Source organism: Colletotrichum karsti, assembly GCF_011947395.1.
Source record: "Colletotrichum karsti strain CkLH20 chromosome Unknown Scaffold36, whole genome shotgun sequence".
NCBI classification, from domain to species: Eukaryota; Fungi; Ascomycota; class Sordariomycetes; order Glomerellales; family Glomerellaceae; genus Colletotrichum; species Colletotrichum karsti.
The window spans coordinates 159,618-182,353 of record NW_024065936.1 but is presented as its reverse complement, the minus strand read 5'-3'; the positions used below and the strand labels follow the sequence as shown (position 1 = coordinate 182,353).

General features: G+C 56.3%; 8 protein-coding genes across 8 annotated transcripts; 5 read left to right on the top strand and 3 right to left on the bottom strand.

The window, feature by feature from the left end:
* Positions 1–1,140: 1,140 nt before the first annotated feature.
* Positions 1,141–2,438, top strand: CkaCkLH20_09830 (uncharacterized protein; the record flags this gene model as incomplete). The annotated part of the gene is made up of 2 exons (XM_038892545.1): positions 1,141–1,265; positions 1,346–2,438. The coding sequence occupies 2 exons, from the start codon at positions 1,141–1,143 to the stop codon at positions 2,436–2,438; spliced, it is 1,218 nt and encodes a 405-aa protein (XP_038742112.1).
* A 1,137-nt stretch (positions 2,439–3,575) lies between these two features.
* On the bottom strand, positions 3,576–7,311 carry CkaCkLH20_09829 (uncharacterized protein; the record flags this gene model as incomplete). Its single annotated transcript, XM_038892544.1, has 3 exons — positions 3,576–4,211; positions 4,265–7,119; positions 7,182–7,311. The coding sequence occupies 3 exons, from the start codon at positions 7,309–7,311 to the stop codon at positions 3,576–3,578; spliced, it is 3,621 nt and encodes a 1,206-aa protein (XP_038742111.1).
* Positions 7,312–8,115: 804 nt separating this feature from the next.
* CkaCkLH20_09828 (uncharacterized protein) lies at positions 8,116–10,469 on the top strand (the record flags this gene model as incomplete). The annotated part of the gene is made up of 2 exons (XM_038892543.1): positions 8,116–8,454; positions 8,505–10,469. 2 exons carry the CDS (start codon positions 8,116–8,118, stop codon positions 10,467–10,469), a joined length of 2,304 nt encoding a protein of 767 aa, XP_038742110.1.
* Positions 10,470–10,878: 409 nt separating this feature from the next.
* CkaCkLH20_09827 (WW domain-containing protein) lies at positions 10,879–11,793 on the bottom strand (the record flags this gene model as incomplete). The annotated part of the gene is made up of 1 exon (XM_038892542.1): positions 10,879–11,793. One exon carries the CDS (start codon positions 11,791–11,793, stop codon positions 10,879–10,881), a length of 915 nt encoding a protein of 304 aa, XP_038742109.1.
* A 1,344-nt stretch (positions 11,794–13,137) lies between these two features.
* Positions 13,138–15,604, top strand: CkaCkLH20_09826 (uncharacterized protein; the record flags this gene model as incomplete). The annotated part of the gene is made up of 5 exons (XM_038892541.1): positions 13,138–13,284; positions 13,344–14,189; positions 14,244–14,560; positions 14,618–14,983; positions 15,043–15,604. 5 exons carry the CDS (start codon positions 13,138–13,140, stop codon positions 15,602–15,604), a joined length of 2,238 nt encoding a protein of 745 aa, XP_038742108.1.
* An 858-nt stretch (positions 15,605–16,462) lies between these two features.
* On the bottom strand, positions 16,463–17,484 carry CkaCkLH20_09825 (uncharacterized protein; the record flags this gene model as incomplete). Its single annotated transcript, XM_038892540.1, has 4 exons — positions 16,463–16,523; positions 16,575–16,819; positions 16,873–17,084; positions 17,139–17,484. The coding sequence occupies 4 exons, from the start codon at positions 17,482–17,484 to the stop codon at positions 16,463–16,465; spliced, it is 864 nt and encodes a 287-aa protein (XP_038742107.1).
* Positions 17,485–18,600: 1,116 nt separating this feature from the next.
* On the top strand, positions 18,601–19,856 carry CkaCkLH20_09824 (uncharacterized protein; the record flags this gene model as incomplete). The annotated part of the gene is made up of 3 exons (XM_038892539.1): positions 18,601–19,528; positions 19,580–19,626; positions 19,803–19,856. 3 exons carry the CDS (start codon positions 18,601–18,603, stop codon positions 19,854–19,856), a joined length of 1,029 nt encoding a protein of 342 aa, XP_038742106.1.
* A 1,410-nt stretch (positions 19,857–21,266) lies between these two features.
* On the top strand, positions 21,267–22,445 carry CkaCkLH20_09823 (uncharacterized protein; the record flags this gene model as incomplete). Its single annotated transcript, XM_038892538.1, has 1 exon — positions 21,267–22,445. One exon carries the CDS (start codon positions 21,267–21,269, stop codon positions 22,443–22,445), a length of 1,179 nt encoding a protein of 392 aa, XP_038742105.1.
* Positions 22,446–22,736: the final 291 nt, after the last annotated feature.

The following is a 22,736-nucleotide window of genomic DNA, read 5'->3' as shown; positions in this document are numbered from 1 at the left end:
TCTGTGGCGCTTGTGTCGAACGAAGATCAGCTTTGGACGAGCTCGAGGTGACAATCGTCGTCGTGGAGTGCGAATGGTGGCGTGACGTCCCGGAACCGTTCCTCCTTGCTTCGCCATCGAACGCTTCTAGAGGATCCAACCCCAGGGCGATGTATGGGGATGCGAACTGCAAGTCAGAGAATGATGGGGGGAGGGGACGGCAATGGAACCGCAGTGACTGACCTGGAGAAGTTGGTGTCGCCATCTCCATCTCGCTCATCTCACTCATCTGTGACCATCGGCGGGATACTTGTCGGTACATGTACGGTACTCGACCGATTTAGACCGCTACAGTGGCTGCATTGCGCGGTTTGACAGGGGCTCATGGCGACGACCGACGACAACAGGGGGTCAGGGCGAAAAGAAGGAAATCGGCTCTGCGGCCAGCTGCGAAATTGGGGCACTAACAGGCCGCTAAAACATCTCATTCGAATCCCTCTGCTTGAAACTTCCACGACCAAGGGCCCGGCCTGTTGATTGGGAGTCGCCGCCACAACTTTGTAGTGTACTCGGACGGCCCAGAGCTGGCGTGGACAGGTGCCAAGCGTAAAGGGGGAGGGAAGGGGCGTCTTATCATCAGATTGTTCCTTCCTCTGACCGTCTGTCGAGGAAGGGAGACCTCTGAAGCTACCTTACCAGCCTCTGCGGATGCTTTCTGTTGCAAGAGTGAGGTGTTCCCGTCTTGGACAAGGTGGAAATCGAGCTTTTCCTTTTCCACTTCCTCTTTTCACGAGCTTTTGCCATCCATTTACCTTCTCTTCTCCATCCACCACTCCCATCCATCCTTCGACCTCTACGCGGGACATGAGCAGCAGCTACTCTCGCAAGTAGCTGATCCGCTGCCGTCGTCGTCACCACCGGCCGCGGACCCGGACATGCATCGATACCCTGCAACACTACCGACCCATCCGCGCCATCGACCTTGCGTAATCGCTGTGGACCGGACGGCTCTGCGAATTGCGAGCACGCCCGCTCCAAGAGCCGGTCTGGTCTAGAACTTCCCCGACAAAATATCCGTCAGAAGGTCGCCTCCGCGATAACCACCGCCCCGAGGCCCGTCTACAAACCCTTTCCCTCAGCCGTCTTGGCTCTCCCGTCAAGATGGCTTCACCACCTCAAGCCGAGAGCATGTCGGACGTACGGCAGCAGCTCAAGGTCCTGCTGGTTTCCATCTGGGCCTTGATGAGCCGCCGGATGAAAGTAGCAGGCGCCTTCGCCATATTCCTGTAAGTTCCATCGTCTGAAATCCCGCCGTCTGCAGACCTGCGGACGTGCGTTATGCAGGTTGCTGACCATGGGGTGACAGCGGCCTGTCAATATGGCTCTCGCTACCTACGATCAAGACGATGAGCGTTCCCAAAGTCTCGCTCGAATACGCACACTCACCATACAACCACTCCAAGGTCGCCCTTCTCATTGAGAACAGACCCAACCCAATTCTCGCCCCCCTGATGTTGCACTTCATTTCCGTCGTACCTCCCGACTGGCGCTTCCGCTTCATGGGCTCGCTCGACTCTGTGCGCTCCATCAACCAGTCTGTCGCCATTCGCGAGCAAGTTGCCGCTGGCAAACTGGACTTGACTTACATCCCTTCCAACATGAGCACTGCCGGTCAGGAGATGATCAGCCGCTTCCTCACCAACCTCTGGCTGTATGAGTCGGTCCTGCAGCCCGCTGAATGGCTTCTGGTTTTCCAGACCGACAGCATCTTGTGCGCCAACAGCAGGCACAACATCAACGACTACCTCGAGTATGACTGGATCGGCGCTCCGTGGAACCCCGGCGGTCGCTGGGGCGGCAACGGCGGCCTCTCCATCCGCCGCGTCAGCGCCATGATCGATATCCTCCGATCCCAGAAGCGCGTGGACGGATCCGAACCCGAGGACGTGTGGCTGGCCGAGCGCCTTGCTCACAGACCTGGCAGCAAGGTCGCCAACGGGACGGTCTCGTTGATGTTCAGTGGAGAGATGCACTCGGGTCCGGGCACGGAGATCAAGAAGGAGGGACAGAATGCGACGCTCGAGGCGGCCGCAGAAGGCGAACTCATCCAAGGTATTGACGATTACCGCGAAGGCTTCTACGAACCTATGGGCTACCACACCGGCGGCAGTGGTATCTGGTTGCACAGTGCCATCTGGGGCACCCCAGCCCTGCGCAAACACATCTGGGAGTACTGCCCCGAGGTCAAGCTCACGTTGGCCATGGATGCCGCCAAGTACGTCCCCGGCAGCTGCAAGGCCAACTGGAAGAGAGGCCTCGATGCCTTTGAGGACGGAGAGCTCGTCGAACGCGAGGAGGAAGTCGCTGAAGAGGAGGCATTCTCACAATATCCATTCGGGACTGAGGTCATTGACGGAGAAGAATACCCCATGCTGCCGCCCAGCTTGATGGCATGGTAATGCATGACTGTCTACCATGTACGGATATCACATCTGGATCTGGGCCAAAATCGGCGCAGAGGGCGAAGTTTGTTACAGTACAGGTGTTGTTAGCAAAGGATTTGGCTTGGCGTTTGGAGGACATCTTGGCCCTGGAGGGAGCCGGACAAGATAGCTTATGAAATGAGTCATGTACGGCATGATCCTTAACCTTGACTGACCGTTGATCGCAACTTGAGACGCCCGACATAAGTCAGTGATCCCCGCCGGCGAGGCGGTCGGAAATGAGGCAGTAGTCCACGGCCCTACGAAAAAACATCGGAGGGGAACCGCCCTCCACGTACCAGAGAGTTCGCACGGGTGCTTTTATTAGCCGCCATCCACTCTACCTGCCGTACGCCGTCCGGAGTCTCTGGAAAACTGCGTACACGGATACCCTCGAAGAGAAGTAAACCTTAAAAAGGATGAAAGCCTCGATTTGTTACCTGCCAGAAGTACTCCTAGGCGCGAACGAATGCAGAAGTTCTCCTCCATTGGATCCTGCAGGACGAAAGGCAAAAACGACAAAAATCCATGACGAGGATTGCCACGGTACATACAGCAGCGTAATTACTGCAATCCCGCAACTCTGTGCTCCATTCCCGGGGTCACTTTGCGTGTGTGGACGAACACAGATCCTACGGCCGCGAGACAGATTGAGTTGGCTTTTTTTTCCCCCGGGACCTTTTGGGGTTAATGAGTTTTTACTGCATTGGTGCACTGAATAGAGTTGGGATTGTATGTGTGTATGCCGCCGCGGGCCGTCCTGCGTCTTCCATGCATTCTGCAACTGCGCGGCCCACGGGGATGTTAGTGCGCGCGCTCGCGTGCGTATGCGTGTGTGTCAACATGCCAGCAGTTTCGAGACCCGAACTGAAAGAGACGATTCCGAAGAACCGGATGAGCAAAACACCACCAGGGACATGGTCATGCAAGAGTAAATCGGATATCGAATTTGTGCGTGCTACCAAAACACTGTGCCGCCGGGATGCCGGCGGGCGTCTACTGGAGTGTGCGTTGCTTTCTCGAGACAACAATAGCCTAAGAAGGAAAACAAGACAAGAAACCAAGGCCGGCCACATGCGACTGGACGCGATTAGTTGAGAAAAGAACATCTAATTAGAGCACGTAACCGCCGCTTCCCAGGCACTGCCACTGACGCACGCCGGTGTGCTCCTCCAGCTCGACGCACCACCAGAGGACCTCCTTGGCCTTGTCGACCTGTCCGCTCTCCTCGTGGGCGCGGGCGAGGGCGAACCAGGCCTCGGCGTCGTTCCAAGCGGTGCCCAGCTTCGTCAGGGACGTCAAGAGTCCGTAGGCGCGGTCGCGCGAGGCGAGGCGGTCGATGATGGGCACCGAGGTCGCCTTGTACGGGGCCGGCAGCTTCTCGTCGGACTCGGCCTTGTCCGATGACCTGATGGACGATGCGGTGGTTGCTGAGTGTTGCGCGCTGGTCTTGCTGAAGCCGGAGCCCGACGCGCCGGAGCCCAGTCCGAGGGGCTCCGACGGGAGGCCGTGCTGAGGAACCGAGATCTTGGGCAGATGGGGAGTCGGGAGCGAGAGGCTTGAGATGTTCTCTGGTACGCTGAGGGCGGGGATGGCCGGGGGCGGTAGGACATTCTCGGTGTAGATGTCGAGAAGAATGTTGGACAGGCCCACGATGGCCACAGAGTGGTCTGGGAAGTGGGTGATGGCCATTTCGAAGTCTGACCTGGCGGTGTATGGCACTCCCTTGGCCAAGGACAGACATCCCAACTGTGCATTTTGTTAGCTACTGGACAATGCATCTCACAAACAGCAGAACTCACCTCGGCCCAAACGTCACCCAGGAGTTCGTCGACTCCCTTCTTTTCTGCCCAGCCGTCGCCCTTCAACGACAGGGAACCGGTCGGGTCCTTGGCAACTTCGGCCTCGAGCATACCGACAAGTTTCTGGGCCTCCGAGATGGCCCCCTTGGCGTCCTCGAACATGCTGGCCCGACGGTAGAATCCCGCAATCATCAGCCACACCTTGACGAGAAGAGTGGCCCTCTGTCTCCGTTCGAGGTCCTGTGGGAAGTGTATTAATGGCAAAGGATTTGAAATTGTGTAGGTACCGCTGGCGGAGATTTCTGAAAAGTTGGTTGATCTCGACATCTGAGAGGTGTAGGACTCCAAGTGGTGGAGTGACCGACCTCGAGAGACCGATGATGCTGCTGAGGCCTGGCGAATGCCGAGCGGGAATTCGTTTTGTTGCAACTCGTCCCCTGGGGTGAAGTAAACCTCACCGTCCAAGACAGTCGGCCCGTGAGGGTTTGTGGGGTTTGTGCTAGCGCTACTAACACTCGCTGCTCTCTTACGAGTGCCGCTGCTGTCTCGCTTCCGAAGGCTGTGCCTCTTCCCGGATTCGCTTCTTCCTCGGCGCGTCACACTGGAGAGTCTCCGTGATCGCTTCTCTACGGGCGACCCGTTCTCCTGAGTAACCTGAATGGTCGGCGCCATGCTTGCAGAGGTTTGTGTAGTTTGTGGGCGAGACTGGGTGGCCGTCCTCTCCGTCTCCGCGATACTCGCCCGCCTCGCTCGTTGGGAGCCAAATATGCTACCTCTGATACTTCTCAGAGTACCAGCTGAGCTTTTCGGAGGCATCATTGTGTCCATGGTCTTCGGAGGTTGCATGGTAGACTTGGTTTCGAGGTTTCCGAATAGCCTGTTAAACAGCGAAAGCAATTCAGAGCTTGCGTTGACGGCGACATCCGGACCCTCAAGGAGCTCAACGAGCGCGAGTTGTGTCATCTTCACCTCAAGAATGCTTTCTCTCTCGGTATCGTCCATGTCGTCAACAACGCCCTTGCGCTCATTGGCGACCTTTTCGTCTTGCGCCTCGGCGTCGTTCAGGTGCTCGCTCTTGAAGTGCAGGTCTTGCCTACCGAACAGGACGGAGGGATCCCTGAACTGCTCGAATGCCCCCTCGCAGGCCTTAGCAGCCATGCTGTACTCTTGCCTTGCGCTCAGAAGCAATGCCAACAGATGCCAAAGAGGAATGAGTGACCGTTCCTGCCAATAGGGGCCGTGGTAGAGAGCATAGTCCTCGTCCGACTTGTTGGAGATCAATGCCGTCTTGACAATATCGATCGCATGTGTCAGGTCTCTTCGCTCAGCCAGAAGAAGACCAAGGGCAAACAAGCTGCGCACATCTCTGGTCCGGCCCAGTTCTGGAGACAAGGAAGTCCTCAAACATTTGATCGCCCTCGCTTGAATTTCATTCCTGGACCCCGCGTCATATGTGATTCGCGACCAGTGAGCCTGAGAGAGGCCAATTGCTTGCCAAGACAGCGCAATGAGATGGGGCTTGATTTTGGGGTGAATGATAGCCGCGTCCCCTTCTTCGGGGACCGTGTTCTCGTTGCCGATGCCATTCTTCAGCTGTGGCAGCCTTGACAGCCAATCTTCGAGCTCGTTGCCAATATCATGAGCCTTCTCGATGGCCTCCCTTCCACCATAGCGGCAAAGCGCCAGAATGCATTGCGACATCGTCTCCAGCACGGTACCGTCATCATCGAGGTTTGCCTCGATGTGATGGGTCTTCTCAACTCGAGCCTTGCCGTGCCTAACCAGATCGAGGTAGGAGTCGAACGCTTTGAAGGCAAGATCAAACTCCGCCACGGCCAAGTGGACTGTAAAGAGGCAGCGAAGAACAGCGGTAGAGTGGTAGGTCTTTGTCGCCGCGGCGTACAAAGTGTCGAGGACGCCTCTGCTGAGACTCTCTCGGCCACCCTGGCCCAGATCTTGTTCTTTCCAACCTCGTCCACAGAGAATAGACCAGTTCTTCACCACGGCTCTGACGAACGCTTCGACCTCCTCCCTCGTCTCGTGTGCTTTCGGAAAGGCGGTTTCGCTGATGAGGAGCGCTTCGTACGCGGCTTCTGTTTTCTTGAGCTCAACTCTCAACTGGTTCCTCGCCGAGCTCTCGTTCGTGATCTTGCCAAGGAAGCCTGTAGGAAACGGCAGGTCCAACTCGAGGATGGTCGTGAGTGCCAGGTAGTACTCCAGCCAGACCTGTCGCCTTGGCACAGACCCCCTATACCCGTATCCTCCCGTCACGGGCCCCGTCAACGACTCCCAGTATCTGGCCCACGTTCGGAAGCAGGCGAGTGAATTAGAATCCTCCAGCGACCTCTGATTCGAGCGAAGAGCTTCGCTGTGCAGCACGCAGTACTCCGTCAGAAACAGCTCAGACCAAACCCTGAACTGCTTGTGAGCGTTGCGGGTCGCCGAAGGCATGGACACGGTGGGCAATGCGGAATCGAACACAACGAGGGCCTCGATAATGTCATTGTTCCGCGACAGACAGTTGGCCTTGATAAAGGCAGCTTTCAAGGCGCTGATGTGAGTCCATTCGGACAGCTTCTCGGTCGAGTCGCCCAGCTCCTGCTCGAGGCCCTGAGGCAGCTTAGCAGCAGCCTGGTCGAACTCGCCCACCACCCAATGCAGCAGACCAGCACAGACCCGAGCCTGGTACTTTTCCTCTGGGAACTTCGTCTCTCCGTCGATGGCGCCTTGGAGCTTGGTTATTACGTTCGCAGCGTCGAGGTCTTTCGCCGATACAGCAGTCGCCGGTCTGCCAGCGCCCGAGGGGTCGGTGGCCTTTGCGATTGCGCACTCCGTCTCGGCCGTCAAAGTTAGGCCTAAAGAGCGCTGTGTGTCAGTCACAATTCATCTGCGAATGTTCGTGTTCGAGGGGACGGACAGGTTCGGTCTGGCGCATGCTTCCTGACCTTGCGGACAAACTCAGGAACGGCGCTCCAATTGCCGTCGCATCTCGCATCGTCGAGGGCCTTGATGTAGTGGGCGGCCTTGTTCGGGTCGGGCTGCAGCAAACAAACAGAAAACGTATGGTCAGTCCAGGTCCAACTCACTTCGACGTCATGGGTGCGGGCGGTCTGGTCCCTGGGAAAAAGGCACACTCACAGCCATTTCGCGATGCCGAAGTCGATGCCAGTATTTGGAGAGAAATGCAAACAGGTTCTACTAGCACGGCATCTGGGCATACGGCATGTTCTGTTGGAAAGAAGGAAAAAAAGGCCAAGGGGGTGGACGGTGAATGGTGATGTTCGGGACCCGAGAATGGCTTAATTAGGAGAAAGCACGTTGCACAAGCGATTGGAGCGAACGCGATCCAATTGACACGCTTCCTTGTATTTTGGCGGTGCTGCTGGTTCTGCTGCTGGTGCTGGTGCTGCCAACACATGCGCTATCCAATGCTGGGCGGCAGAAAAAGGGACGGTCGGTGAAGTGGGCTGGACCTTGGAGGTCCCTTGGGTTGGGGCAGCACGGGCCAGCCGCCAGACGAGCGGGACGATGATCAGGGGAGAGCCAACTTGCCAACGGCGGCTTGTGCCGGTATCTTTGTGCCTTTGTTCACGTCCGTGCTTTACGGTTACATAATCGACGAGCTGGAGTCGACGAGTCCAATCAGATGAAAGCAATGCTGGAGCTTGGCGGTACATGCGAGATGTACCTTTCACTTACAGAAAAAAAAAGTTTCACTCAGCATCAACCGCCTGTGAAACACAGGCTGAGATCGAAAATATCGACAGTTATCTCGCATCACCGGTCTTCAATTACGGCTGAAAGATATCAATTGGCTCATTTGGTCAGTAAAGTATACGAATTTTGCCAGAATGTCTCTCCCTCCCGATCTGAGGGTGCTCTGCCGCCGCCTGACTTCGACACCACCGGCCCAGCTGCCTCACTCCATCCCGGCCTTCATCAACCATGTCCTCCGCTGCAAGGACGTTCTCTCTGCGCCTCAAGACCAAAAGTCGAAAGACAACAATGCTGCAGAGATAGCCGCTCTGGTCCACAAGCTGAGGACGATCATCACGACTCTTTTGAACGGCAAGAGCGCCATGGGTCGTTTTACCGGCGCAACCCTCGTCAAGGCTGTTGTTGATGTTGGTGGATGGGAATGTCTCAAGGAATCTGGAAACTGGGTTCGCGCTCTCCTTGCCATGATCCAAGTAAGTGAAAGGACACTCATTCGATAATCTCAGTGACTGACAAGAGGCAGAAAAATGACCCGTTCCCCGTGAAAGAGATTGCTGTTGTCACTCTCGTGAGGATATACACTCTTGTTCATGAATATCAGACTCTCACCAGAGAGATCTCAACGCCCACCATCCCGACCTTCTTCAATGCGTGCCTTCAACTGATCAAGCTTCCTACGACGGGTGAGCGCCTGAAGACTCCCCTCGTCGTCGTGGAGACTATTCTCGACGCATTTGCCACTCTCATCCCCTTATACCCAACCACCTGCCGCCCCTTCAACGGCCAGATCAAGACCGCTATCAAACCGTACCTCGCACCAACCTCTTCGGATGGCGTCACAATCCCCCAGTCCCTTCGTCGCGCCAGCAGACACCTCGCTCTCTCGCTCCACTACACCACCGCCGGCAAGACAGGCCCGACCGACGACTGGAACAAGCTCGTTGAGGAGATCAGGAAGGGCTTCCACTCGACCGCCGACCAGGTCTTCCGCGCGGTGCAGGAGTCGTGGGAGTCTACAGCGGCGTACACCCGCTCCAAGGTCGACTTCGACGCGCCCCCGCAAGGAGCCGACGCCGCGGACCAATTGCCCCCTTGGACGGGAATCTCTGCCGGTCGCGACAGACTGGTCGGCCTGCTCCAGTACCTGGCCGACGCACTTCGCTACCCCACAAAGTCCGCCGTCACCGTCCCCGTCGGTGCGTTGATGGACGTCGTGTCCCGCGTCTCGTTGATCAGCCGCAACTCCAAGTCCCAGTCATGGGACCAGGCGCTGGAAACCCAAGCCGCGGTGGGGAGAGAAGAGAAGGAGGAGCTCTGGGCCGCGATGCCCGATATCCACATCGCGGCTCTGGATCTCCTCTTGGTCCTCGTCCAAAGACTCGACCATAACTCGCTCTCCCTCGCCCCCGAGATCTACGACAACCTACTCCTCGTCTTCCGCTCCGGCATCAACATCCCATCCGTGCGCCTCGGCGCGTACAGGCTCCTCAACGAGACCCTGCCGATCTGCGGCCCAGGCCTGCAGAAGCTCACCGTCGAGACCATCAGCATCGTCATCCTCGCCTGCTGCCGCGACATCCAGCAGGAGACGGGCCACGTCAAGGAGACAAAACCCGCCACCACCAAGACCGCGGCCGAGACCAAGAAGAACGGCATCGCCGCCAACGCGGACCTCTTCCTCCCCTCGCAGACCTCATCCTCCGACACCCAGTCCGCCGCCGCGGCGCGACCCGTCCTGTCCGCGGACCACCTCGAGGCCGCCGAGACCCTCCTCGCCGGCCTCCTCTCCCACCTGCCCCAGCGCCACCTCAAGCCCGGCCTGCGCGGCCTCCTCGACCAGACGGCCGTCCTCTCCCGCAACAAGGCCGCCATGCTCGCCAGCGTCCTCAACCCCTACGTCAACCGGGCCGGCGCCATGTACCCCAGCATCCTGCCGTACCTCGCGCAGCAGTACCCGCACGACCGGGGCGTCGAGGTCCTGCGCTCCAACATCCGCACCTCGACGCAGGCGCCCTCGCCGGCCGACGACTTCGGCCGCGACGCCAACGCCACGCTCCAGGAGCTCGAGGCCGAGCAGGCGGCCAAGGACGGCGAGGACGAGATCGCGTCCGAGATCGAGGTCGCCGCGCAGGACGAGGAGATGACGGAGGCGGACGCTGTCGACGGGGCCCCGGCGGATACCATCGTCGTGGCCAACGACGACAACGACGTCGGTGACCCGTTCAAGGCCTCGAAAGGGGGCGAGGCGGGCTCCGTCGAGGTCGCGAACCCCTTCGCCGTGACGTCTTCTCCGCAGAAGCGCAAGCACGACGACGGCGACGCGAGCACCCCGAAGAGGCAGAGCGTGGAGAGGAAAACCGAACGCGTCGTCGTTCCCGAACCAGTCGCGCAGCCCATACAAGAGACTGCCGACGACGACGATGACAGCGACGACGAGAGCGTTCATCTGAATATGGATCTAGACGAGGACGAGGAGGACGAAGAATAAGAGACGCGACTCGGGCTATTTCAGTGTAGATGGACTTTGATACCCCCCTAGGGAACCTTCCGGCCGGCTTGTTGAGCCTTTAGTTTAGTATAAGATTGTGCGAGTCCCCACGACTGTTTGTGTGTGGTCTAAGCTGTATTCTGTACACGATGCTGCGGAAAAAAGTGCAGTATCCAGGGCCACGCGGCCGACGACTATTCTGACATGTATGTAGAGTTAATGTTCCCGCGGAAGAAACGGGTTCGAATCGCAAAGTGCAGAGCCCCCCCAAAGGCATCCCGTCGATGGCCTTCTCGCAACGCCGCCGAGTGAAGAAAGACATCTCCACAGGCCCCAACCGAATTGAGCCAAATTCTTTTTCGAAAAAAATGCCAAAGCGCAAATCAAGACCGTATCAACCATAACCCACTCAATCTCTCAGCCAAGCCCTGCGCTTCTCCTCCTTCCTCGCGCGCCGCTTCTCCTTGAACTGCTTCAGCTCCTGCTTGGACGGCTTCTTGCCGCTGCGCTCGGCCTTGAGGCTGCGCCCGTCGTGCGAGTTCGCCGCGGCGTCGACGTCGAAGAAGGCGTTCATCTGCCGCCTGCTCTTGGCCTCGTCCGTGTGCCGCCCGGGGTCGTCGCCGGGGGCCTGGAACTGGCCCGTGAAACGGTTGAACTGGGCGACGGCGCCGTAGCCCTGCTCCGCGAGCGCGGCGGCCTGCTGCGCCGCCTCGTCGCCCTCGTCCGGCTTGTCTGCCTGCGCGTACCACGCGGTCGGGTCGTAGTCGCCGTGGATGGCGGGGTTGTAGCCGCCCGCGGCGGGCCGGTCGTTCGAGGGGAGAGGAGGAGGACCGGAGGGCAGCGGTGCCGACGTCGCCGCGTCTGTGCCGGGCGCTGCTGCTGCGGTTGTGGTGGTTGTGGTTGAAGTCGAGGCTGCTGACGCTACGCGCGGGTTCTCCCACTGTGTCGCGCCGGTGAAGCGGTTGTAGAAGAAGTAAGCCTGGGAGGTGGCATCCCACTGGAAGTCCCAGCCGTCGTCTTCCGTCGCGGGAGGCGGTCCTGATGGTAACGGAGGTGCTTCGTTGGGGAGAGGGGGCGCATCTGAGGCAGGCGCGGGGGACGCGCTCTCGCTGGCCTCGCCGGACTCTTCGGAGCTCGAAGCGTCGCCGTCGGCGTCGCCGTCGGCGTCGTGGTCGCGGGGTTCGTCTGTGGGCGCAGAGCTCGGCTCTCGCGATTGCTTCTCGTCTGCCGTCGGCGTATCGGCAGGCCTGCTCTGCTCGGGTTCAGCCTCGGGCGGGGAGGAGGAGGCGGCGGCGGGTCGCGGTCGCGGGTCGTCGGACGGCATGGTTTCAAAGGGAGATGGAATGCAGGGTTTAATTCGATGGTGCGTCGCGAAGGTAAGTCAGTTGTCTGTCACCGAGTAACGAGAGTCTGTCGACCTGGCCCGGCCCTCATCGCTTGGAATGAGGGATTGTTGAAAATCGGACAGGCGGCTTTTGGGGGGTAGAAGAGGCTGAGTTGAAGAGAGAAGGAAAAGGCACGTCGAAGACCCAGAGTGCTCGGATGAGTGCATCACCTGAAATTTGGTTACAAGGAAGACGCCGCCGCCGATGGTCCGCAGCCGCAGGATGACGGTGGTTCCAACCAAGGTTCTAGTTCGACCAGGGGGCCTCATCGTGCACGGTCCACTCATCGTGAGGGTACCGTGTGATTTGTGAGGCGCTGAGTCTCTGCACACGGCGTGGAGTCGGCCGTCAGAACCTAGTCCCAAAATAACATTGGATTGGCCAGAACCTGCAAAGACACACTCAAAATGCCATGGCCGAGTCCGAAGCAGCCAGTGGCAAGACGGGAAGTGGACGTGGATTCGAGGCCAGCGGCGGATGAAGTGGGAGTGGCATGCAGCAATATGGCACCACGAAAAGGAATCCCTCATGGGAAACAGATAATGAGGGTCCCCCCGTACCGTGTACCGGGCTTCAGACCAAATCACTGGTCGGAACCTGATGGAAGGCAACGGAGGCAGGTCCGGTTCAGGTCCTGAGGGATGTGAGAATGCCCTACCCATCTCTCACCTCCAGAGCTGAACTACCCTTTTTTCCCTCTCTTATTTGCCAAAAAAAAAAAACTAGAGCTTTCATTACTCGCGTTTCTCTCTTTCTATCCACTTGTTATCTCTTCCATCATACATTTCACCATCCATACACGAGTTTGCCACCGACCGTTGAGCTTCTGCCACAAAGCTCCATCTCCATCTCCGTCTCCGACCCCGTCTCACCGTCTTCCCCTTCACCTGTCCGCCCACCCTGCTGCCGTACCCGCGTCGTCCGCACCGTTGATGGCCTCGAGCGGGGAGTCGCAGCCTTCTGTCCCCGTCGGATCGTCCCCTCAAATGTCGACGTCTGTCAAAAATCCTTCTTCTGTATCACCCGCCCTGTCCTCGTCCCCACGATACATGGACGATTGTCTGCCCTTTGTTGTTGCTGCTCAGCCCCTCGGTTATTATGCTGCCTCCCCTCATGCTCAATACCCCTCTTTTCCAGCCCATCACGACGACTGAAGCCCGTTTTGGACCATTGGACAAGACTGCTCCGTCGTGACCTTGTTCATCAACCGCACGGCACTACTGTTTTAGCAGAAAGTCGGGTTGTACGAGCTGTGTTGCATTCAATGCAACACTTGGCCAACAATGCCTGATCAGTCCTTCCGCCGTTTGCTCCCTGCCCCCAAATCTGGATTGCCCCCCGTATCTCGTGTTCTGCCGCCCACTTCCAAAAAGCGTTCAGAAGCTCTCACCAAGGTAGCCTGCGAACGTTGTCGTTTCAAGAAAAAACGTGTAAGCGCCGGCTGTCTTTCCCACACTGACTCACTGAGGACTGACATGTGTGTTCCCAGTGCGATGGCAAACGACCGAAATGCACCTCCTGCGTCGACCTCGACGTAGACTGCAAATATGAGAGTATCGACGAGAAGGAGACGCCTGTTATGGCTCTCAAGCGCGGCAATCAGGACCTCAAGCGCGAGAACGAAGAACTCAAGAGCGAGAACGAGCAAATCAAACGCGACTTGGAAGCTTTGCGGGCACTGTTCCCTCGGTCCTTCTTTGCTCAGCATGATTCGTTGTCTCCGGAAGCGAAGGCTCTGGCGTTCAAAGAGTTCCGCTTCGCGACTGACCCGAACGTTGCTCTTCGGTCCGTTATACCCTCAGGACCGGCCCCTCAACAATTCGTCCCTCAGCTTCGTACAAACTACGAATTCCAGCTCCACAGAGACTATCCTGTGGCGTATCCCCTTCTGGGACAGGGCCAACGGTTCGCCAGCCCGGAAAGCACAGACTCGAGACCGTCCAAAAGAAGCCGCATAACGGACGTGTCCGACTCGGAGTCATCGTCCCCAGAACCAAGCTCGATATTTAGCCATGGCTCCGTCGCCGGATCTTCTTCAGGAGATGCGACGAACGAGTCCATGTTGCTGCGCTCGAGCATCTCTAGCGTCTTTCCGGCCGAGCCCGTTCAGTCACCTATCCAGACAGATCCGCGCTTGTTAAACCTTGATATCGAATACTGGACCGTAGTCTCCATACCGAGTGATCATGCTGCGAAGGCCATCACACTCTACCTCGAGACAGATCATGCCATGCTGGGCTTATTCGACACCGAGCTGTTCATACATGACCTCACTCACTATCAACATCGCTTTTGTTCTCCACTGCTAGTCTGCGCTCTTCTTGCATTCGCCTGTGTCAGTCACGACTCCTTCCCGTGGACGTAGATGATGATAGCTGACTTGACCCAGCAAGCCTATGCCACGTATCATCCGTCGGCATCTGGTTGGAGTCACGAATTGGAAGCAGAAGCCGGCAGGCTATGGCGTGCAGATAGGGAAGACTCGCTGACGACAGTCGCGGCGTTGGCCTTTCTCATCCAGTCCGTCGGGTGCAATGGCAACGGCGCACTCGACGTCGAGTACATCAACGAGACAGCTGCCATGGCCCGACGTCTGAAACTCTTTGGGACCTCCGACGCGTCGACCTCGGAAGACCTCAAGGATCTCTCCGAGGAAGACGCCAGGGGGAAAGCCAAGGTTGCCTGGGGTGTCTTCTGCACTCTGAGGTGAGTACCGCAGAGGACGACCCGTAGGGTGAGAGAGTTCCCTAATACTGGGAATAGCATGGTAGCCCAATTCTTCCTACCAGCTACCACTGAGTACCCGCCAAATCTGCCCATCCCGGGGAAGGATGTCAAGGGACTGCAAAATGAAAGTGCGCCCCGTAGCCATGGCAATGATGCTCCGTCTGGGACATCTTCCCGGAGGAAAAGAGTCGCGGCATCACCCTTTTCCGAAACCTTCGCAGCATTCTGCGAGCTCTGGGTGATTTCGTCCCGCCTGACGTGGTACTACCAGCATGAAGGACCCGGACGTGCCTCGAGGGCATTTGCCATCGAGAAATACTACAAGCTCTTAACCTGGGCTGCCAATCTGCCCGAGAGCCTCGTCCGTAGCAAGCATAGCCCCAGCTACGTGCTCAATCTTCAGTACGTTGGATCGCCCCCCAACCCCAACCCCCGAATCGTGATCCTCACACCCTCTGCAGCATGTGGTTCCACGGCACCGTCCTCTACCTCTTCAGGCCCTTCATCCCCATCGACAAGCAGCACGGCTTCAAGTCCTGGACGCCCTCCGCCGCCCAGGTCCCCGCCATCTTCGCCGCGTCCCTCGAGCAGCTCAAGGACCTGGTCGACGTCTACATGTCGCTCCCGTCGCGCACCAACTCGATCCTCTGGCACACGGCGCTCATGCACGTGGCCAACGCCGCGGCCATCGTCTCGAGCGACCCGGAGTGGCGCCACCACTTCCTCAAGTGCATCTTCGCCTACCTCGGCCTCTACCGCTCCTTCACCGTCGCCGGCGTCATCGCCAAGGGCCTCGTCGCCATGGCCGTCAAGAGGGGCGCCCTCGACAACACCGAGGGCCGGTACCTGCTGCAGGAGCTGAAGGCGACCAAGAACCAGCGGGCGCTCGAGACCGCGACGGGGTTCTTCGTGACGGACTTTGATCTGGCGGTCATCGATCCCAAGGCCGCCACGGCGAATACGCTGATTAGGGAGTTTGACGACCTGAGTCTGCTGGACGAGTTCACTGTGGGAGTTGTCTGAGGAGGAAGAGCGGATTATGAGGATCCTGATCTATTCACGACTGAAGTAAGATAGCTGATGATGCCCGGAGCGTATTGGGCTGGGTTCTCCGGGTTCCTTCTCCCGGCTCGGTTGCCCGCAGGTGGCTCAAACAACCCTGATGACCAAACAAACAAACGAATAAATGAATCACAATTCCCCAACGCCTGCCCATCCGGGCCTTCTTGCACTCGGTGCTCGCTGCCTCCTTTCAACACATCGTCGCCGTCCCATTTGGTGCAGTGGTTTAGCATGTCGCGCTTTCGCCGCGGAGACACGAGTTCGAACGTCGTAGTGGGAAATCTTTTGTTTTTGGGGCTTGCGCTGCCTTTTTGGTGTATGTAGGAAGGATCTGGGCGTCTGTTTGAAGGCATAGTGGGGTTTAGATGGCGCTGGAGGTACTTTTTGGAATCGTTTCTGCGTCTTTGCTGAAGAGTGAGGCTGTATGTAAGAACCGTCCATCGGGTTAGTGTATGCTTCAACTTCCTGGCTGATGGTTGTTTGTTGTTTCGTCCGATGCCAGCGATACTTGACCTTAGCCAGCGTAGCCCTCTGCTCGGGGAAACTAGCTCACTTCACCATAAGTATTACGCTCAGGAGTTGCGTGTGTAGGCGGCCTGGTTGAGGTGAAGTGCCTAATCAGTGGTTAGCCCACCCTCATGCTTGCTATTGGGAGTGCTAGCCTACCTAGTGCGGCCAACAGTATATATAGTACTCCATGTTTTCCATTCATAGAGCGAACTTCGAGAGCTGCTGATATCAGACCACCGCGATCCTACCGTGACGCTTCTACATCCACGTATCTCGTCACGAACTCTTATTTCCCCCTCACTTTTCTGTTCATGAGCCCTGCGAGCTCGACAGATCGCCGCTCACGAATACAACCAACACGGCGGCATATCTAATCTCACGTTAGAAAGGTGTATCCCTCTTGGGTCAAGATATGACTTACGCTGCTGTTCCGGCAAAGATCTCCGCCCTCCGCGCGTTCGTCATCAGTCCGACGCTGAGTGCGAACAGGGCCGTGAAAAAAGCGATCAGGCCGAGTTTGGCCGCGTCGTTTCGCACGAAGTAGAGCCCCGTGATGGAGCCTACTAGGAGGATCGCGGCTACGAGTATGCTGATGAAGGCGACTGCGATAGAAATCGAAGATTCTGCGTAGCGTCCTATGGTGACGCCGTCGCAATGAGTATCTTTCTAGATAGACGTTACTCGACTTGAAAGCTTCATGTTTGAGTTGGGGGGCTCACATCTACAGGCCAGTTCCGCCTGAGATACTCCGATAGGTAGTCGGTTTCTTGTGCCGGGTTCAGGGCGACAAGATCATCGGGGTTGTTGAGGAAGTTTTGTGCTTTTCCGAATAATCTGGGCATCCCCGTGAACCATGCCCTGAAGGCTTCTAGGACTCGTTTGTTTGGTTTCCTTAGTCTGGCGACCTCGCTTTGACGTAGTAATGCTTTTTCTGAGCAATGAGGATTAGGCGAGATACACATTCGAGAGTAAGAACAGAACTCACGATATACTTCTAGTTTTTGGCGTATCTTTTCGACTAGTTCCATACGACGTTTTGCTTTGGACGCCGAAGATTCTGGTATTGTCTGTTTTTCGCCTTGACCTCTACCCGTCGCAAGCTTGTCGAGCTTTTCCCAAGTGATCACAACTTCTTGCCAGTCCATGTCCTCGTCTTCAGCATCTTGTTTGTCGAGTTCGCTCAACTCATTTTCTAGATCGAGTAGCTCCGACTGGAGATATAATAGATTCCGAGCGGCCAGCTCATCGAAACGGCGATATATCAGCGTCTCGTTGTCGACATCACGTGCCATCCACTCCGCGACTTCGGCGTATCCTATCTTTTGGGTCATACTCTCCCCATCTGATGAAGGCACGAGAAGTTATGTGGTTACGCATTGAGCCAGTTTAAGGTACGTTCGGGTATGAACTTGAAAATAACATGAAGACTGTTTGAGTTTGACTTGACGAACAGCTTCGTTGAGCTGGAGCACTCCGAAAAAGATTACCTTACTCGGGATGTGTCCTGCCACTCGAGGGATTCGGTGGAAGAAGCTGTCTACTCATTCAGAGTCGGGGAGGAGAGTTGACGAATCAAGATATAGGGCTGCATCTGCTGACGGTAGCTGCCTGACGCAAGCCAAGGTGAGGCTGCGCAGCCAATTAAGTCCCCTTCTTTGATGCGCGTTTCTTACGAAGAGCTGTCCGCCCTGCAGTCAGCCCCGGAGGCAGTCTCACCGACCCCGCTTCTGCTCAATTCCTTGTGAGCGGCAGGCGTTTCGCTTTCTCTACCACTTTGCACCATCGTGGGATGTCTCAATTGGTTCTCGCGCTTCATCCAAGAAGCATGGTCAGCATGCTCTTTACCAATCAATCAGTAGGGCGGCCCCTGAGCACCCCAGTCCCATCTAGCTATTTACTGCCAGCCTGATGTTACGTCCAATAAATAGACGAGGAAACCCGCCATTTACGTCTGACCAACTTATTCCAACGTCTTTACTTTCCCATCTAGATTCCCTCTCATTCATTTCGCATGAGCACTCGCTCGTCTTAATTCCTCAAACGAACAAGTACTGGCTATGGCTGATCCGGAAGCCTACACCGTCGGTTGGATCTGCGCCCTTCCCACCGAGTTCGACGCGGCACAAGCCTTACTTGATGAGAAACATGAGGACTGTCCCTCCCTCGCCCCAAACGATCATAATGATTACGCCCTAGGTACGATTGGGACGCATAATGTCGTTATTACTGTCTTACCCGATGGTACAAATACCTGGGCGACTGTGGTTCGAGACATGATGTATAGCTTTCCGAATGTGCGATTGCGACTTATGGCCGGGGGTAGCGCACCCACCTCAAGACATGATGTGCGACTTGGTGATGTTGTTGTTAGTGGCCGCGATGGAGGCAAAGGTGGCATCATCCAGTACGACTTCGGGAAGGAAACTGATAGCACGACCGCCGAACGCATGGAAACTGAACGCTCGAACGCTGGACGTCTCGCTGCTGCTCGTCGGCCCATGATCCAGTCTCATGTGGCCAGTCTACAGCGAAATATGGCACCAAGAAAGGTCCAATACTCCTCCGGCACGACAGAATACACGGTACAAGGAAACGTGAACGGAGTTAATGTGGCAGCTCTACCAGACACTGGTTCGGATGAGTGCATGATTTCTTCCAGCCTCGCATCCAAGCTGGGCCACCAACCGAACCCTGGGACCGAGAGAATGATCACGCTTGCGAACAAGAAAAGGATTCATTCACCGGGAATGGTGGAAGTCATCTGGAAGTTTGGTCAAGAGTCGATACCACACAAGTTGAAGTGTTGGATGTTGCCCACCTGCTCCAATGATCTCATCCTAGGGAGCCGGTTCTTGGAGACAACGAAGACCCTCACGTCATTCTTGCATCGAGTACAGAAACGTCTCATACCGAGAAGACTACGGCTGAGACTACTCGGTCAAGTGAAGAAACGCTTGATGGGCATCCTCAACGGTCGCAATACGACAGCCCTTGCGGACACAGGCTCTGATCTGATGCTGGTTTCCGCAGAGTACGCTCGACTCTATGGCTTATTCGTATCTTCCGGGAGAGAAGATCGGGTCGAGGTGGAGCTTGCAGACGGCACGAGAACCTGGACGAGCGGCATCGTTCGCGATGCGACGTGGACATTGGGAGATCTGACAGTTCAGTGTGACTTCCACGTTCTGGAGGATCTGTCTGTGGACGTTATATTGAGCAAGGACTACATCTTCGAGTTGGAGGTATTCTCGAAACACGGAGAGTTGTTCTTCGATATGGACTTGATGGAAGAACTTTCTCTCCTTTGTGGTGTGCGTCTGGTAGACGAGGAGGCTTACGATCTGGACGCACTGGAGGGAGAATTCATGCGAGATGGTATGTGAAATCCGCCATAAGCAAGTCTACTTCGGCTAACAGCTTTCACAGTTACTTCGGAAGACGCCTTCAGTTTTGAGAAGATTCGGCGGGAACGAGTGAGGAGGATGATGGCCAGCAAACGGATTGCGAAGTTGCCTGCAAATCAGCGGCAAACTGCGGAAAATTTCGAGCGGAGCAAATCGGAAAGTTGGGATAGAGCAAGGAAACAACATAAGGAGCTATGGAATCGAGATCCAAAACCTCGGCACGGCTGTGCTGACCCTCATAGTAGCTCGTCAAGTTCTGGGTTAGCCTCGTCAAGCAACGCCAAGCCGACGAAAGCTGATGTGCAAGAAGGAAGACCAGATCCATAGGCGCGATACAAGCTAGTAGTCTTCGAGGTGGGTTTGAGGGAGAATTGAAGATATTTGGAAACCCGCCAGCTGAGAACTGTCTCTCACTGTGACTTCATATTGTCTTGAATCGCCACAGCGGATGGAAGGCTTCCATTGCGACACTGCAGTGAGACTTCGTAAACCACAATCAACCGCGATGAATTTCTGTAAAGGAAAGTCGTTTTCCTGGCCATTGATTGTATAGGTAAGTAACGAATTTCTGGTTAGTCCATTGATGACAGAGAACCGATTTCGCAGGGCGATCATGTCAGAGGCGAAGCAGACAAATTGGATGCATTTGAGTCGACTTGAGAGAACAGAAAGAACTCGGTCTTTCAACTAGAATATTATGAGTCTGAACCAAGACAGATTTCAGTCTAACGCCTTGATCATGGAGTGCCATGGTGGTCGCAGCCCTATGAGGCCAGGAGCTGGTGTAAGTCGTTCATTTGAGTTGACAGGGGTGTGTGTTCAGCATCCATGTCTTCCCCATTGTTTTCGCTTATGTAACGTGCCTTAGGCCAGAGGTGCACCGACCTCATGAAAAATAGCAGCGTCGGATCCTCTTGTTTACATCTTTCATCACACACGACATCGGCCCTTCAAAGATGGCGTTGCAGAACACGGTCTTGAGGTATTACCGCACAGCCTCTAAACACAATCGCAGGCCTCCCGTTGTAACCAGAAATAGCTCGCAAGACACCCGAGCCACGGTCCCCGTTACCCGCCGCCTAGAAGTCTAGGGCGCCACGGCACAATTCAGGAGACGACGCTAAAAGCAAATGAGCGACGGCTACCGGATGCGGACATTCTTGTTGACTTTGCCCATCAACAAATCGCACCATTCTCTGGCCAAGTCTTATCGTTCCTCTGCACACCATGCCTTCGGCCCGGGATCCTCTCTGCCCAGTCATCTTGAATGCTACGTGTGGTTCTCGTGGTGCAGCTACAGCTCCCGCTCGTGCTAGGCTGGAACTCTACGCAGCATTTTCAAATCATGACGACCTAGTGGCGGCTAGCTAAGAAGATCTCATCGCTGGTTTCGTAGAGATCACGCTTAATCTCGCAGACTTACACCTTGAGGGATCCTTCCGTCAGGCTTATTTTGTTCGGGCGAAGGCGAGAGTCTGGCCGGCTAGCGGCTCGATGACACTTATTGGAAGGAAACCACTACGCACGATCGCGTCTCACATTCCGGTGCGCCGTTGCTTGGGAGCTTCCATTTCAGAGCAACAATACCTGGTTGAAGTGAGACGAGTTGTCACACTTGTTTTTAAACCATCCTATCCCCCTCGTATTCCTTCATCCCCTCATTGACAGAGCCGCAGCTTCAGCCACAACCCTACAATCAAGCAGCAGTCATGTTCTTCACACAATCATCGATTCTGGGCACTGCCCTCGCCCTTCTTCCTCTGGTCTCGGCCGACCATCCTGTCGTTCAGGATGATGCCTGCAACTGCTTCCTGACCAACACCTCGGAGAGTTACTTCAGCAACCACATTTTTTACGACTGGCGAAGCTTGAGCCAGTACGCCGGTGTCCCAGATGTTATCGACAACTACAACAACAGCGGTTCCGCACCGGTGACATCCGATTACTTCAAGTCCGACAAATGGACGTCGATATGGGCCATTCAGAGCTGGAACAACAGCAAAAGCCGAGGCCGGAGCGGCAATGATGCCACCGTCAGCATGGTCAATTCCCCCAACAACATTTACATCGAGAAGAACACCGACTCCAACCCGGGCTCGGATACCTACATGAGCTTCCGCACCGCGCGTCTCAAGGACTTCCAGACTTCTGCCGAGATCGAATCGGTCTCGATGGGCTACAAGTTCGTGTCTGTCCGCATGTTCGCCCGCACCATCGGTGATCCTGGTGCCTGCACGGCCCTCTTCACCTACCGTGAGGCAGAGAAATACGCCGACGTCCAGGAGGCCGACATCGAGATCCTGACCAAGGACCCCGACAACAGGATCCAGTACACGAACCAGCCGTCCTTCGATGACAGCGGCAACACCATCGACCAGTCAACTCAGAACGGCACTGCACCTGTCTCGTGGCGTGATTGGGCGGTTCACCGCCTCGACTGGGATGCCGAGCAGAGCACTTGGCTCGTTGACGGCAAGCAAGTCTCAGCCATCAAGTACCAGGTCCCTCGCGACCCCAGCCGCGTCATGATCAACTCTTGGAGTGACGGCGGCTCGTGGTCCGGCGTGATGGAGGTCGGCGGCTCTGCCGTCCTGCAAGTCCAGTGGCTCGAGATGGTCTTCAACACCACCGACTCTCCCACCACCGTCACGAAGCGCGGTGCCGTCAGCCAGCAGCATGGTCACGGCCCGCAAGGCCAGCTGGCGCGTCGTGACGGCAATGACCAGTGCCAGGTCGTGTGCAGTATCGACTCTGCCCACGACTTCGGTCAGGTTGTTATGCTGCACAACGGAAGTGCACCCGGACAGCTTCTTTCGCATTCCACGGCTCTGGTTTTCTGGCTGCCTGTATTCCTCATGTCGTCCGTGTTCTTCCACATGCTGTATTAATGAGTGCGTCTGTCTTTTTGGGGCAAAGCAAGGGGTTCAAAATTCTTCATACCTATGTACCATTCCCGTAATTACCTAACGAAGTCTACGATTTAATTCTCACACTACATCCTTTTCCCTCATTCGGCTCAGCTGAAGACTTGATTCATTGGTGTTAACTTCAGGACTAGGATTGGCAGTCAGAGCCAAGCTGTCAGCATTCAGAAGAGACGAAATAGCGAGCTCGACCCTTGCAGTTCCAGCACCATGACACTGTGACGTACCTTGTACAGTGGATCTCCCTTGCAGGAG